General features: G+C 36.2%; 1 protein-coding gene across 6 annotated transcripts in view; it reads left to right on the top strand.

Moving 5' to 3' along the window:
* ASAP1 (ArfGAP with SH3 domain, ankyrin repeat and PH domain 1) overlaps positions 1-15436 on the top strand; it is a 153434-nt gene that overhangs the window by 95930 nt on the left and 42068 nt on the right. For 4 of the 6 annotated variants that reach the window (XM_032133426.1, XM_032133394.1, XM_032133402.1 and 1 more), the window contains 9 exons: positions 581-589; positions 1161-1261; positions 1678-1747; positions 2895-2982; positions 4076-4124; positions 9820-9983; positions 11543-11676; positions 12754-12845; positions 13388-13574. In XM_032133426.1, coding sequence (XP_031989317.1) covers positions 581-589; positions 1161-1261; positions 1678-1747; positions 2895-2982; positions 4076-4124; positions 9820-9983; positions 11543-11676; positions 12754-12845; positions 13388-13574 — 894 coding nt within the window. The remainder of the gene's footprint in view (positions 1-580; positions 590-1160; positions 1262-1677; positions 1748-2894; positions 2983-4075; positions 4125-9819; positions 9984-11542; positions 11677-12753; positions 12846-13387; positions 13575-15436) is intronic. The other 2 variants (XM_032133433.1, XM_032133409.1) reach the window with 1 other exon arrangement.

Below are 15436 nucleotides of genomic sequence, written 5' to 3'. Positions count from 1 at the left end.
CAAGGGAATAATTGAACTTCCCATTCTTTTGGGTTTGGTTTTTTTTTTTTTTTTTTGGTGGGATGTTGTCAAATATTTTGCAGGTTATTGTTTCACAGTTACATTTAAAACCAAACTGATGTGTCCTTAATTATAGCCTTTTGCATACACTTGCAAAAAAAATTTAAAGTTAACTTTGGGCCTGATCTTTTTCAATGGAAATTCAGAATTATTTCCAGTGGTGGAGGATACAATATAACTATTATTTCAGGCAATTTAAAGATTGTAAAGATAGAAGGCATATTAAAATTTGATCCTGCAGTCATCTTAGTTGTTTTGTGAAGCCAATGTCATATATGCCAGGTTGCCTGGAATTTTGTTACGATGTTTTGTTACTTCATGAGAAAAAACACCAATATGCCTAAAAAAGTAGCTCTTGCCTTCTCTCTAGCAGTGTCTTTAGAAAGGGGAAACATTGTTTTAACAATGGGGGCTATAAAATTTATGTTCAATGAACATGTTTTTTTAAATAAATAATAATTCTTGTTTTAAATTATTTGCTTTCTCTTTCCTCTATTGCTTTTGCCTTTCGTGATCGAAGTCTAGGAGAGTAAGTCAATGTTTTAATGAATTTTGGGGATTTTTTTGTTTTCTGATGTGCTTGTAACAAGTTAATCCATTTCACTTAATTGTTTCACTAGATCAGGCCAAAAGTTATTTCAGCTGACTTCATTCACTAAAACTCATGAATTTTACATATTTTTAATTTGGAAAAAAAAAGTGATTATTAGCATTTGTCTTTGTTTATGTATGTGTTCCTAAATATATATGCATGCTGTATTCTGTTGTTTTCTTTTTGAATTTTTATCTTAGCCTTTTACTCTTTGCTTATAAGTTTGTACAATATTAAATATCTGTATTCTAAAAGTCTTTGTTTTGAGGTGCATATTTGCATCAAAGGCCTAATGTATTAATTAAATCTTGAACATGTATCTAGTTCAAGATCACGTGGTGTAAAAGCAAGCTCTCCTATGAATGTAAAACATGCTGTAGGAGTTCTCTCTCCTTTTTTTAATCTTTATTAATTTGTGATGTTGTAGAGAAGAAAAAATAGGCTTAATGGTTAGGAAAGTTTACTGTGCACATCAGGAGAACATTAATGCTGTTTTTCCCTTTTTCAGGATTCACAGAGCAGGCAAGGAGGATACAGTATGCATCAGCTTCAGGGGAATAAGGAATATGGCAGTGAGAAGAAAGGTTATCTTTTAAAGAAGAGTGATGGGTATGTTCTGGTAGCACATAATAGTGAAAACTATTACTACATTCATGCTCTAATTTTAGCTGTTTTCTACTGTGGTTGCTTCAGGAACATTCTCCTAATGCATGTGCCATGAGTACTTGAGAGTTCCAAAGTTCAAACCTGAACACAGAACTAAATTTAATACAGCAAATATAAAAAGTATGACAAGCAAGCATGAAAAAAAAAAAATCATAGTTAAAAGATACCTATTGTCTTATAACTCTAAAGAGGATTAAGATCTGTCAGAAATCTCCAAGTTTCTTTTGGTGAGGCATTTAGTAAAATTTTGACTGCATCTGTTTGTTTTTTAAAGCTAATCATCTCAAAATGATAATGAGATTAATATGTGTTTTGAAGTCAGGTCTGGTTACTGAACTTGGTATGATATTCTTATGTAGGTTGAGGAAAGTATGGCAAAGAAGGAAGTGCACTGTTAAAAATGGAATTCTTACCATATCACATGCAACGGTAAGTTATTTTTATACTTTTATATGAAAAGAATAAATTAACATCATCCTTTCCTGGTGAATCTGTTGCTGCTGATCTGCTATTGCAAAAAGAATGCTACTTCAGCTTCTGACTGCTGAAGTTTTGTGAAACAGTAGCTTATGAAATTAATTTATCAGTAGTTTTATGAGAAAATGGCAAATATACTGAACAGACTTCTCAATTAATACTTCGGATGGATTTTCTTATAAGGATTTTCATGGTATATATATGAAGCATGTAATTTGGAAACTTGGGAAGAATTTGATATTTAGTTAGAGTCTGACAGATGAGTGAAAGTGTTTAGTATTTTTAGTGCTTTCAATTAAAAGTTTGAAATGCTGGGAAGTTTTGATCACAGTAAGTTCTTGGAATCAGGCATATATCTGAAGGATTTTCGTAGGAATGCTCAGTCATGAGGTAGCTCCAACGTGATGATGGTGGAGGCAATGCTGGAACTGCCTTGTGGGAGTAGGATAATGAACTTGTTATAAATGACCACAGGAGTTCCTCTCATTAAAGGAGATAGTCCCATTTCCTCACCCTTTTTCCCTCTTTGCTCCAAATTCCACTGACAGACATCAATTTCTAAAATTTACTACCTGTATAAACCCAAAATACCTCAAAGATGCATTTAGTTATGATGTCTTAAGTGACTTAATTACAGCACAGAGTATTGGTATTGGTATTTATTCTGAGTTCTGAAACTCCAGATCTTCAGCTTTCCACTTTCCCTTTTAAAGTTTTAGGACTATGTCTTTGATTTATTTAAAATGTGAGGAAACTTGGAATATGGGCAGGCTGTAATGAGAAACTGCATTATAGTTTTGCCATTGTTGATGAAATGCAATTAAAAAATATTTATTATTAGCATATTGTTTATTAGGGGTTTTTTTTTTTTCATCTTTCATATAAAGTGTGGCTACAAAGTTTTTAATTTTGTTTAGATTTAGCAATGTGTCTGTTTTGAGAGACCAAGTCAGACCAAGAGCTGCCGGTCTCAAGCTTTTTGAGGGTGGATATGTGTGCATGTCCAAGCTTTAAATAGTGTCATACATGCCCACTCCCCAGAAAGGGAAAATAATCCTAAATCAAGACATTTTTAAAGTAAAATAAATTTTCTTTTTAGTCCAACAGGCAACCAGCTAAACTGAATTTATTGACCTGCCAGGTGAAGCCAAATGCTGAAGATAAGAAGTCCTTTGATCTAATATCACGTATGTAGCAACTCTAGCACCGTCTTGCATTATGTGGGATTTCTGAAAATGTCATTGCAAGATGCTTTGAGTAGAACACAAGGCTAGAGCTCAAAGTTCAGGTCTATCCAGACACACACAGTGCCTCATGAGTGTCCAGAGCCTCTAGTTCTGATGATGGACAAATGGATATAGAACCTTTTCTCTGTGTCGGTGTGACATGAATACTGTTTGTTTGTGACAAGCCATGAAATGCAGCATATGTGCTGCTCCCTAAGTTCAGAGAGATGTTTAACAGCTTACTGGAACATGCATTAGCTATATCCACCAGGAGAGGGGAAAGACCTTTGGCTTTATCCAATTCAGTTATTTTTCTGCTTTTTGAGTGCTATTTGAAGGAATGAGGAAGAGAAGGAGACCTAATTTCTCTTTCTCTCTTACCATACATTAAAAATACACTTCTGTTTCTCTGAAAATTGGTACTGCCTTGTCTTCTGAGCGTTAACACGCCTGTGGTTTCCCTTCTTCCCATTTTGGTCTTGTGCAGAAGGTATTTTTATTCAGTCTGGTTTTAAAAACTCTTTTGAAGGTGATGAGTCAACTTACTGTTTTCAGGCTTTGCATAGAGTATTAATCAACAAACGCTTCCAACATTCTGTATTGAAAAGGACAGTCTAGGAAACCTTTGATTGTGGCAGATAATAGCTACTTCATGTCTCATCTGTTGGTTAATAAAAAGAATTTTCTTGGCTCAACTGAAAGGAAAAATTATATAAAAGGAATAAATTAATTTTTCCCTCTTCTCCTAATTATGTTTCAGTTTTGACTTCTGAAAGGGTAAAATTTGATCCATATGTTTATTTTTCTGTAATATTTCAAAACTTAAGACTTTTGAAATACCTACAACTGGTATGCATCAAAATTTAGAGTTTCATCTTCCTTTTTTCATTTTTTTTGGAATTGTTATCCATAGCTATAAATAAAGGATTAATGATGCCTTTTAAGAGAAATTGCTCTTGAAGGCTTTAGCTTCCAAATAAGTTTTAGTACCAAATATGTAGACACATTAAGTTTTTTCATGTGCCAAATGAAAAGATGTATTTCTTTATTTCAGATAACAGAACATACCACTTTCAAGCAGAAGATGAACAGGAATACGTAGCGTAAGAATGTTTACATTTTTTCAAGTTTATTTTGCCAATAGAGATGTATAAAATCACACATAACAACAGAAATAATTTTCTCAGCTGATGCATAAGTAGTGCTTACCGTCTCTTTTTTCTGCTGTTATGAATCTGTAAATGTAAATTATTTTGTGTCACGCTACAGAGCTCTTTTAAAACCTGGTTATGTTAAAAACAAAACTAAACCAAACCAAACTAACCAAAACCCCATTTAGATTGTGTATCCTGCCAGTACATGGTTTGTGTGAAGTGCTTGGTATGATATTGTAGATCAGATTATTAAGATTCAAATGAAATATTTTAAAATTCTTCTCAAATCTTCTCTGTTAACCCTGTTCTGCAGTTACTTCTTTTCCTCTTGATCCTACCTTTTCCTTGAAATAAGAGATAATGAATAGATAAAAGATTTCCATATGACACATAGAATATATGTACAGGCAGTACGTTTTTTCTTCTGTAGGCCTAGAAATAAACAGCAAAGCACATTTGTGTACTTCAGAATACAGGAACTTATTTCATTAATGCATGTTTCCAACCAGATTATTTCCAATAAAACAGTCTTTTTTCCTGCTGCATCAGACTATTTCCTGAGAACCATGTACCTCTGGTTTTTCCTCCTTTGTCACCAGACATGTGTTGTGCGTGTTGTCTAATGCTCAACACCTGACAGTTCCAGGAAAAAGTTACTTCTGAAGAGGACAGCAAAGGCTTCCTCATTCTTTCCTTACATATCCACGTTCTAGTGGAAGACTGTGTTGCTCCATGTGTATTTTAAAAGTACAGGGAATGTTTGTAGGGTGTTTCACTTGTTTGGTAGTGATGGGTGGCAGTGGCATTGACAGCTCAACCTTGGGACTCATGGGTAAAATAAAAGGGCTGAAGAATTCTTTGTTGTGCAGCTATTTCCTTCTGGTCTTCCACAGCTTTATGTTGGTTCTTACAGTGCAAAGCTGACTTGCTAGTCATGATTACTGCATTCATCCTGGAACTTAATTATTCCAGTAATTTTCTTAGCCGAGAAGAAAATACTGTTGTTTCTGATGAGTCATAAGTTTTTGGTACTCTGCCATAAATTAATTTTTACTGTGTTAGTTGGTTTAAAAGGTGAAGTGCTTTGTTTGGGGTTTTTTGTCTTAACACACGAGCAAAGTAGGGGAAGAATGATTAGCAATAACCTTCTTCTGAGAGGCAGATCAGTAAATTTAGTTTAGCAGGCTGCCTGTTGGACTGTTTTGAAATTCCAGGCTGGTTTTATTTCCCATTAGAAGCACTGAAGTTTTGTTTATCACTCTAAAGTCAAGTGGCTGAGGAAATTACTTGCATTGGAATAAAGAATCCTAGAATATCTTAAGTTGGAAGGGACCCATAAGGATCATTGAGTCCAACTCCCTGCTCCTCCCAGGACTACCTACAAGTAAATCATGTGACTGAGAGCATTGGCCAGATGCTCCTTGAACACTAACAGGGTTGATGTCCTGACCATTTCCCCAGGGAGCCTGTTCCAGTGACCAACCGCCCTTTCAGTGAAGAGCCTTTTCCTGGTGTCCCATCTGAACTTCCCCTGATGCAGCTCCCTTGCTTTTCCACATGTCCTGATGTAGATCACCAGAGAGAGGAGTTCAGCACCTCCCGTTCTGCTGCCCCCCTTGAATGGGTGTGAATGTGCTGATGAGCAACTGCAATACAACTAAACATTCTGTTTTTCTTGTGCAGCCACTGAGTGGACGCTAAAAGCTTTACTCTCTAAAGTATCATGGGAACAGCATCCCTTGGATTTCCAGCCTTAGTGATTTAAGGGTGTTCTGCAGGAACTACTTGATGTAACTCCTCAATTAGAGTTGTCATCCTCTTGTTTCAATTTCCTCCTGACTGGTATAGGTGTGCCTCTCTCTTCTTCCTTTCCTCTTGTGTTTTGTCCACACAGTTTTAGTGCTGCCTCTGTTCTGTCCTTTTTACTTTGTGAACCAAGGGAAAAATAAATGTGTAAATAGATTTTCAAATCAGCTTCCTTACAGACTCACATCTAAATAGAGACAAAAGAAAGATGCATCTTTTTATTCTAGTTTTACTGACCTTGCATACATTTTCCTAGTGATCTTTTACACTGCTTCCATAAATAGCTCCTCAAACTGCATAATATTAATAATAATAATTTCTAAAAGGAGATTTTAAAAAAAAACATACATACAAAGCACTGTAGCCTACATTCTGTTACAGGTTTGTTACTGCTTCACCTCAAACATTTCCTTCAGGCCAGTGCCTTTCTTCATTTTTATCCAGGCAGCTGTTTGTTGGCCTTTAATTACTGATTGACAGTCCTTAAGTTCTCAGTGGATTATTAGTTTCTCTAGTAGACAAAGTACAGTGTATAGGGGGAAGTGGGGTGTGGGTAGTGTGTTTCTGTATGTGCATGTAAATATATATTTATGTGTAGATTGTAAGAAAAGTAACCTGATTTTTTTAACATATGCAATAGTAGTTGCTTTCTGGTTTTTGTAATTGTGGATAGGGCTAAACATACTCTGGTGATGAGCTTTGGGTTCTTTTCTACCCTCTTTTTAAAGATCAAGAGCATATCTTTACCTGCAGGAAATGCCTGGATTATAAACAAACCTAGATTTAGAAAGTTTTCTATGGAGAAACAGACATCTAACTTCAGTCTAATTTTTAGCAACAGTCCTCAGATGTTTTTCACCTTGCAAAGACTGAGTTGAAGGCATTGATACTATCTGATGCTTCTTCCATACAAAACAAGTTATATCTCAATATTTGAAAAACGTTATGCTATTCTTGTTCTGATTGTGCATTTACCTGGAAACAGCAATAGTGATTGCAATAGCGATTGTCAGAAGAGACAGACAAATTTTTTCTGCAAAATGAAAAAAACCCCAACTATTAGACTAGTTCTTATTCTTGGGGGAGGGTTTTTTATCAACTTGGAAATACTGAAGAAAAATAAGAGAAACCTGAGTGACGGTTCGGTCCATGCAAGGTTAATGAACTCCTTCCATTTCCTGGTGGAAATGGAAAAACCTATGATGCCAGATTTTTGTTTAGCCTTGTTTCTTCAAAACTTCAAAGCTGAATCTCCAGCAAACAAAATGCCTTAAAGCATGATAAGAAATTGCTTATTCAGAAGTTGATATTCAGAAAAACAAGTTTAAGAGATGATTGGACCACCTGTTTATTGTATTTGGTAGAATAGTATCATAGACTTGCTTGGGTTGGAAAAGACCTTTAATATCATTGAGTCCAACCATTAATCAAACACTGCCAAGCCCACAATTAAACCATGTCCTCAAGTGCCTCATCCACACATCTTTTAAAGCCCTCCAGGGATGGTGGCCCAACCACTTCTCTGGGCAGCTTGTTCCAGTGCTTAAAAACCCATTTTGTGAATTTTTTTTTTTCCTAATATCCAATCTAAGCCTCTGCTGGCACAGCTTGAGGCCATTTCCATTTGTCCTAAAACAAGAAGACAAAGCAATTCTGTAAGACTTCATTAATCTTTAAATTAATTGAAAGAACACCACGAAGTATTTACTACCAGAAGGTTTTTGACTATTCATTTGGCACTGGCAGTATTGTGAAATAAAGCAAATACATGGGTTTTTTTTAATAAAGGAAGAATAAGAAAGACTAGTACAGATAAGAAAAAGAGAAGAAGAGCAGTTAGAAGGAGTTTTATAAACTATTTACATTTAATTAACATACCATATTTACTGACTTAATTGTTTATTTTTGAGTATGCAGCCTACTAGGAAGGCCTGGTGACCAGCTGGGCACTTCTTGATAAACAGCACCAGTCATTCAGAGCATGTCTGTCCTTGTGCTCGCGCTTGTCAGGGAAGAGCTGCCACTGTGGTGCCTCTTGCTCTGACTCAAGGGTGACCCCGTGACAGTCTTGGACAGGGGATTCCTTCTACCTGAGCAAACACAACCAAAGTAATGATTGCTCTGACAGTTTAGATGCTCGTAATAAGGAAATCTGTATCGAACTAACAGCTGGCTCAGTTGTGTTGTGTTTGTTTTAGTTGCATCTAATAATTTTTTAATTGTTACTGCTTAGTTGAGTTTTATTCAAGTTCTGCCTTTTTAACAAACTAATCAAATTGTAAAGCTGAAAGAAATTGTCAACAAATGTCAGGATAAATGTTGTTTGTCTGAGCTAAATTATTATTTTACTCTGTGTATTTAACCAAACATTGATATAATATTAGGAACAAGACACCACTGCCTTTTATTTTTTTTAATAACATTGAATTTGATCATTAAAATTGCAGAAGAATGCCCTCTAGTGTGGGTTCATCTCATGTAATGAGAAAGGTTCATGTACCTTTATTGTTTTCAGCATGTAAACTATGGAGCAAATTTGTGCTCAAGACTTTCCGTTTCTCTTTTATTTGAAGGTTGATTTTTCAAAATTTCTAAATCATTTTAAGCACAAGTTCCTAGATTATATTCTGCACAAAAAAATTTTAAAAACTTACGTGCATGAAGTATATAATATAGACTGACCATATGTTAATTCAGGCTCCGAGTCTGTGTTCTAAGATTACACACATAAATTTCTCTCTGAAATCCTTTAAAGCTAATCTTTTCATTGTTATTTCAATGAAAAATTATGAATTTCAATCTGAAGTTCTCTTAGTTTGTTTAGATGACCATAACCATTTCTGCATATTTCAGAAGACTGATGGTTGCAGACAATCTGAACATTGTAAACACGAAGTGCCTTGAGGACATGGCCAATTTAAAATATTTCTGCGTAAAAAAAAAATAAAAATTATTTGCAGTAGATCTAAAATCATCTAAAATCACTGTACCTGGGAGGATTTCTTTTTAACTTGCTCTTTTTCTAAATTAGAACACTGAATCTGCAATGTTCTTGTCCTTAATGGAACTGCTTTCCCCTCTTTACTTCTACATGTAGCACAGCAGCTACTGAAAATGTGTTTTGTTTGGTTTTAATGAAAACATTATTGTGTAAACAACAACTTGCAGAGTGATTGGGAGGGAAGGCAATAGTGCCTGAGATACAATTAAAGAGTCTTGATTTGTTGCACTCAACTGTTGCTCCTAAAATTTTATGTCGGCTGTTGGTAATATTACTCTCCTGTCATCCTTCTCTTCCTTAGCCCCTTGGTTGCCATGGAAATTCTCATTAATTTGGGTATTACAGTCTGACTCTGATTAGTGCACAGAGACCTGCATTTTAAAAGGCAATGAGACATCAACACATTCACCAGGGTTCTTGCTGTTTCCTCTGTGAAGAGAAAGATGCACACTGGAGAAAGTAGGGGGTATCATTTTCTCCAGGATAGACTTCAGGAAGATTTTGGGCACATTTTAAAGCAGTTAAATTTACACGAGATTAATTGCCCCCTTTCTCTTCCACAACTTCTGCTTATTTGAGAAACCTGAGAACTTGACTTTAAAGCTGTTCACCAAAGGGATGTTAGAATTAAGACTGTTTGTCTCTTCTCATTCTTACTTACCTTTTCTCAAATCTTTCCCTTTTGTCTCTCACTGTTCCCCCTCCTCAGTCTCTCCCACAATACAGTCCTTCCCTGTAGTCCCACTAATATTTTGTTCCTGGCAAGATTTCTACAGTTTGTAGATTAACTTGTATTTGCAAATGCAGATCTTCATTAAGGTCTTTATCTTGTGCTAGATGGATATCAGTATTGACTAACAGCAAAGAAGAAGCATTAAATATGGCATTCCGTGGAGAGCAGAGCACAGGTGAAAACAGTTTAGAGGATCTGACAAAAGCCATTATTGATGACATACAGAGATTACCCGGAAATGAAGTCTGTTGTGATTGTGGCTCACCAGGTATCTCCATTTGTTCATGTCATCAACTTCTTGTTGGGAGCAAAGTAACTTCTTTAAAGAAGTGTTTGTAGAGTGCAAACTAATTTTCTAAGTGATGTTTCTCAGTCTTCAACCTGTTTTTAAAAGAACAAATATGACTTTCCTACGTTAGTTCTGTTTAATTCACTAAAATATTTTTGTGTGTTGTCTGTGCTTACTTCCAGCAGTTCAAGCCCCTCTGGAGTTTGAACTGTTCTTGTTGCACTGTGTCTAGATGCTTGTTGCACTTGAATGGAAGTTGCTTGGCATCACTGATCCTGTGCATGCTACTAAGTAGAAGTGAGTAATATTTAGACAATGATTGTGGAAAAATTGACCTGGCCAGGATCTTACTCTGAGGCTTTATCTTGGCATGAGACTACGGGAATTGCACTATCGGAAGTATTCAGAGGTGGAATAAGTAGTCTTGTGCAAAGAATGAGACCCAGAGTTGAAATCCTGTCACATAATATCTTCAGAAGTACAGAGTTACAGGTCAGTTATGCGTCACTCAGAGCTTGAGAAGGGGCAGCTGGTCACAATACACTGAGCTGGTGTGGGAGCTGTGGGAGCTGGCAGCTGCTGCAGCTTTCTCATCTAAAGAGACACTTCAAGAAGGTGATGCTCATTTGGAACTGAGTAGATCGTGTTTATCTTGCAGATGCTTGCTGATGCCGAACTGATCCAAATTTGAAATAGCTAGAGAAAATTACAGCCTGGGATATAATTATGTCAAATCCTGGAACTGGTTCATTCAATTATTTCATTATGTAAAGCTACAGAAACTTCAGATTACAGTTCTCATTCATCTTTTAATTTGTAGTAAAGTTTTAAGCTTCACCTCTGTACTCCAGCTTGCTGCTTTAAATCTCTTGGCTTAATGCTTCAGCAGTTACTATTTAATGTCAAGGAAAAGATTAATTTGAAGACATGTATGTGCACAAAGTATGTCTGGAGCTTTGTCTTTTCCTTAAAAACTGGTCATGCTTCTTATGTAGCATTCAATAGTATAAAATCTATTCTAATATTACATGCAGATCTCCTCCATGACAGCATTTTTAATTTTTTTTTTCCTGGACTAGCCAACACTCCTCAAATTTTTTACAGCATGCTGCTGTTTTACATACTGAAAAGTGCTATGATTAATCTTTTATGAAGGACTATTTAAAGTTTAAGAAGTAAATTTTAAAACTTCAGAGGTTGTCGAATTTAGGAGATCTGTTACTTTTAAAAACAGGAAGTAATTTGTACAGGAAACAAATCCTAAATGAATTGAAATACATTAATTCAGTATGAATTAGTAAGTCCAAATTCAGTGCCTTTAGGACCATTATTAAATCTCAAAAGCTTCATTCCATTGGTAGCGATTTTTGTGGTAGTGGTTAAATTTGCACTTGAGTTTGGAGAAAAGTATGGAATATTCTTAGTTTATTTCCATTCTTTGAAACATTAAATAAGGAATCATTTCAGAATACATTTCTTACCACGATTGAAAATCTTTCTTGGACTTTGATTAAATGCTTTGTTTTTCAATTCTACAGATCCAACATGGCTATCAACTAATTTGGGCATTTTAACCTGCATTGAGTGTTCTGGAATACACAGAGAAATGGGTGTCCATATTTCTCGAATCCAGTCTTTGGAATTAGACAAATTAGGAACGTCTGAACTCTTGGTAAGTTTCTTTAATTTATATTGAGGTTTTTTTAGTCAAATGTTGACCTATATGTAGGAAGCACTGAAATATACAATTTACTGTTAATCTTTTTCAAGGAATGTGTTTTTGCAGAATTCCTCATTCATATTTCTGTAGATATTTTACAGGTGCATGGTTATATATTATTACATATTATTGATGCTCTTGTCACTTGTCATTTCATGTCCTGAGGTGTCGCAGAATGAGTATTGACATCCATTGTAATTTATTTGTGCCATCAGAACTTTGGCTCTCAGTAGATGATCTTAATCCCAAAATCAGGGCGGTCTAAAAGCTCATGCAATTTGAAACATGAAGCTAATTTGACTTGGCAAAGGAGAATGACTGTTGCTAATTCTGAAAGAAAAATGTTGGAGGAATCTTAATTTGATGAATGAAATCATGTGATGTTGAAGTTGTGAAAGGAATCTGATGTGAGACTACCAAAAAAAAAAAAGAAAAAAACCAAAGGAAAAATATAAACAAATAAAAAAGAAACTGTTGCAGAATTTTTATCTCCCTAGCTGTGTTTGGCCTGAAAGAAGACACTTGTTACAGAAATTTTATATGGGAAAATTGAGAGAAGATGTAAGGCAGATCTGGATTTGGGTATAGGTTCAACATTACCACTTGCTCTCTTCTAGAAATATTGAGTTACTTTGAAAAGTTACTATTAATTTAAATCAAATTTTACTATGCCTGATCTTCAGTGGGTCTGAGCTTCTTTCCCAAAGCAGCTTCCTCATCAGTGTACCAGCACCATTTCAGTGTTCATGCTGCTGGTTCCTCATTCCGGTTCTGTGTTGGAGGCAGATTGTCTTGAAATGCAAATAATTCTGTGACTGTGAAGTCTATTGTACAAGTTATGACATAACAGAATTTAATTTTTTTTTTAACTGCTCTGTATTTACATGTAATCATTATGCTTTAACTTCGCAGTCCTGTGTGTTCCATCTTTTATTAATAGTGTGGAAAATGCACATTAATAGTCCAGTTTTTAGGTTGCTGCTAAACCCCAAAAATCCTCACCTTCATTTATTCTTTTTCTTATTGCAGCTGGCCAAGAATGTAGGAAATACTAGTTTTAATGATATTATGGAAGGGAATTTACCTAGTCCTTCACCTAAACCCAGTCCATCAAGTGATATGTAAGTTTTGAATCATTAAACTCTGAAGTTTACTGTGGAATATATCTGTGATGTAAAGTGTCTTAAGCACTAACCAAGCCAGGGGAAGATTAGGATAGCAGAAGGTTTTTACTCCCACTGCAGAGCTTCACAGAAGTTCAGTCTCCAGTCATATAGCCACATTTCAGCTACCTCAGTTTCTCTGTGTATAAAACTCTTAGTCTGAGTTTCAATTTGATTGTTTGGATTGTTTTGAGTTTTGTAGTAAACCCTCAGATGATAAACATAGTGGACTAAATGACAGTAGCTCTGCTTTTGCTTTGATCTTAGGCCCCAGTCAGAGTAATTTTTACATAGAAGACAGGATAAAACTGACAATGTTCCATATTTTGGGCTTGTTTGCAAGAAAGATGTGCAGTGTAGCAATAAATAACACACATTTTATCAGATAATTTCCTTCTTCCCTCCTCAGCTTCCAAGTTAGACAAGGTGATTTTAAATTATAATCATTGACCCATTTTTCTGAAAATTTCTAAAGCAAGCTCTATTTTCACACCTCACAGGACTGCACGTAAAGAATTTATCACTGCTAAATATGTAGATCATAAGTTCTCTAGGAAGACTTGTGCATCTGCAGCAGCTAAACTGAGTGAATTACTTGAGGCTGTCAAATCCAGGGATTTACTTGCACTAATTCAAGTCTATGCAGAGGGGGTAGAGCTAATGGAGCCACTGTTGGAGCCTGGACAGGTAAGCTTATCAGGTAAACAATGATTATTTTAAATCATATATGTTTGTAAAATGCCCAGGATCTGGGGCTGCTACTTTAGATGATAAAACAAGAGAAATAACATATGAAAATGGTGGGGTTTTTCTTCCTTTCCTTATCGTGGCATCCTTGTGGAGAGGGAAAAGAATACTTTATCTTTTGTCATCAATTGGTCTAAAGGAGTGTGAAATGTAATAGTGATATCATACACTGTTTTGGTGCAACTATAATGTGTTTAAAAGCACCTGTCCTGCAGTGTGCCTTCTTTAGAAAAAGTCCCAGAGATGGGGGACTTGGCTTGATAGCCCAGGGTCACCTGATACCACATACAGTATCATACCTGCTTTTAAAAAAGTGGCTGAAGAAACACATTATTGATTGTCTGCAAGTCTCTGTTTATTGTAGATGAGGAAAGAATAAATCTTATGACTTCACAGCTTCTGATGAGACATTTACAGAAGTAAATCAACCAGGAAGATTCTTTTGTGTGTGTGTGTGTGTATCTGTTCTATCAAGTTTTGAGTACTTGATCTTCCTTCTGAAATCAGTAACAGTTTTTGGAAAAATCGGTCCAGGTTGACCTTAATTATCCATGGACATATGTTAATCACAAGCAAAGTAACCAGTTTTTATAGATAATCAATGCCATGTAACCACTTGCTCAGCAAAGTTTTCTCCCATCACTTTTAAACCCAACCTGGAGAAACATCAGAGAATACTTTCAACAAGTTGTGTGAAAACAGCTAAGTTGGCAAAGGACACAGTGCCTGCCCGTGTTCAGTGAAAGGAATAAGTTCGGTATAGTCTCAGCACTTGAGCTATCACACAGTGCTTATCATGGAAACACATTACAAATTCTCTGACTGCAAGGTCAGCTTTCTGTATTTGTCATCCACAGCAGTTACAACAGAATTAGCTCCTCAGTCTTCCCAGCTATTACAGGCAGTGATATCTAGAAAGGTATGAGCACCAATTGAAATGTAGTTTGGACATTTATAGAAGCATTCTCCTCTGTAAATTCTCTGATGTTTAATTTTATAATATCTTTTTAATTAGGACTTTAAGTATATATACTGTAATATGCTTTTTAAAATGTTCTTTATGATCAATAGGAATTAATGAAATCTAAATTTAGATTAACTTCTTGTGCAACTTTTAAATGGCATTAAAGAGCATTTCTATTTCTATTTCAATGCATTAATGCATATGATATGTATAGGAAATAAAGTATGGTTCAATTCAAGCTCAACAAGGAGAAACCCTATATATGGAGGAAACACCCCATGCACCAAATATATTCTGGGAACCACCCAGCTCTGCCTAAAGAGACCTAGGGGTCCTGATGAACACCAAGGTGAACGTGAGCCAGCAGTGTGCCCTTGTGGCAGAGGTGGCCAGTGGTATTCCAGGCAGCATGGAAGCATTGCCAGCACATGAAGGGCAGTGATCCTCCCCTGCACTCAGCACTGTGAGGCCACAGCTGCAGTGCTGTGCCCAGCTCTGGGCTCCCCATAACAAGAGAGATGTGGACATACTGGAGAGAACACAGTGAAGGGCTACAAACGTGCCTGAGAGTCTGGAGCACCTGGAAAGGCTGAGAGATCTGGGATTGTTCAGCTGGGGGAAGGCTCGGGGGGATCTCATCATTGTATGGAAATACCTGCAGGGAGGGTGGAAAGAAGATGGAGCCCAGCGGTGCCCAGTAATGGGACCAGAGGCAGTGGCAGAGGATGGGAGCACAGGAGGTGCCCTCTGAAGATCAAAAACCTTTTTGTTTTGTGAGAATGACCAAACACTGGCACAGGTTGTCCATGGATATGGAGTCTCTGTCCTTGGAGATATT

Source organism: Corvus moneduloides, chromosome 1 (assembly GCF_009650955.1).
Source record: "Corvus moneduloides isolate bCorMon1 chromosome 1, bCorMon1.pri, whole genome shotgun sequence".
Classification (NCBI taxonomy): Eukaryota; Metazoa; Chordata; class Aves; order Passeriformes; family Corvidae; genus Corvus; species Corvus moneduloides.
The sequence above is the reverse complement of the archived record's forward strand: the minus strand, read 5'-3'. Positions and strand labels throughout refer to the sequence as shown.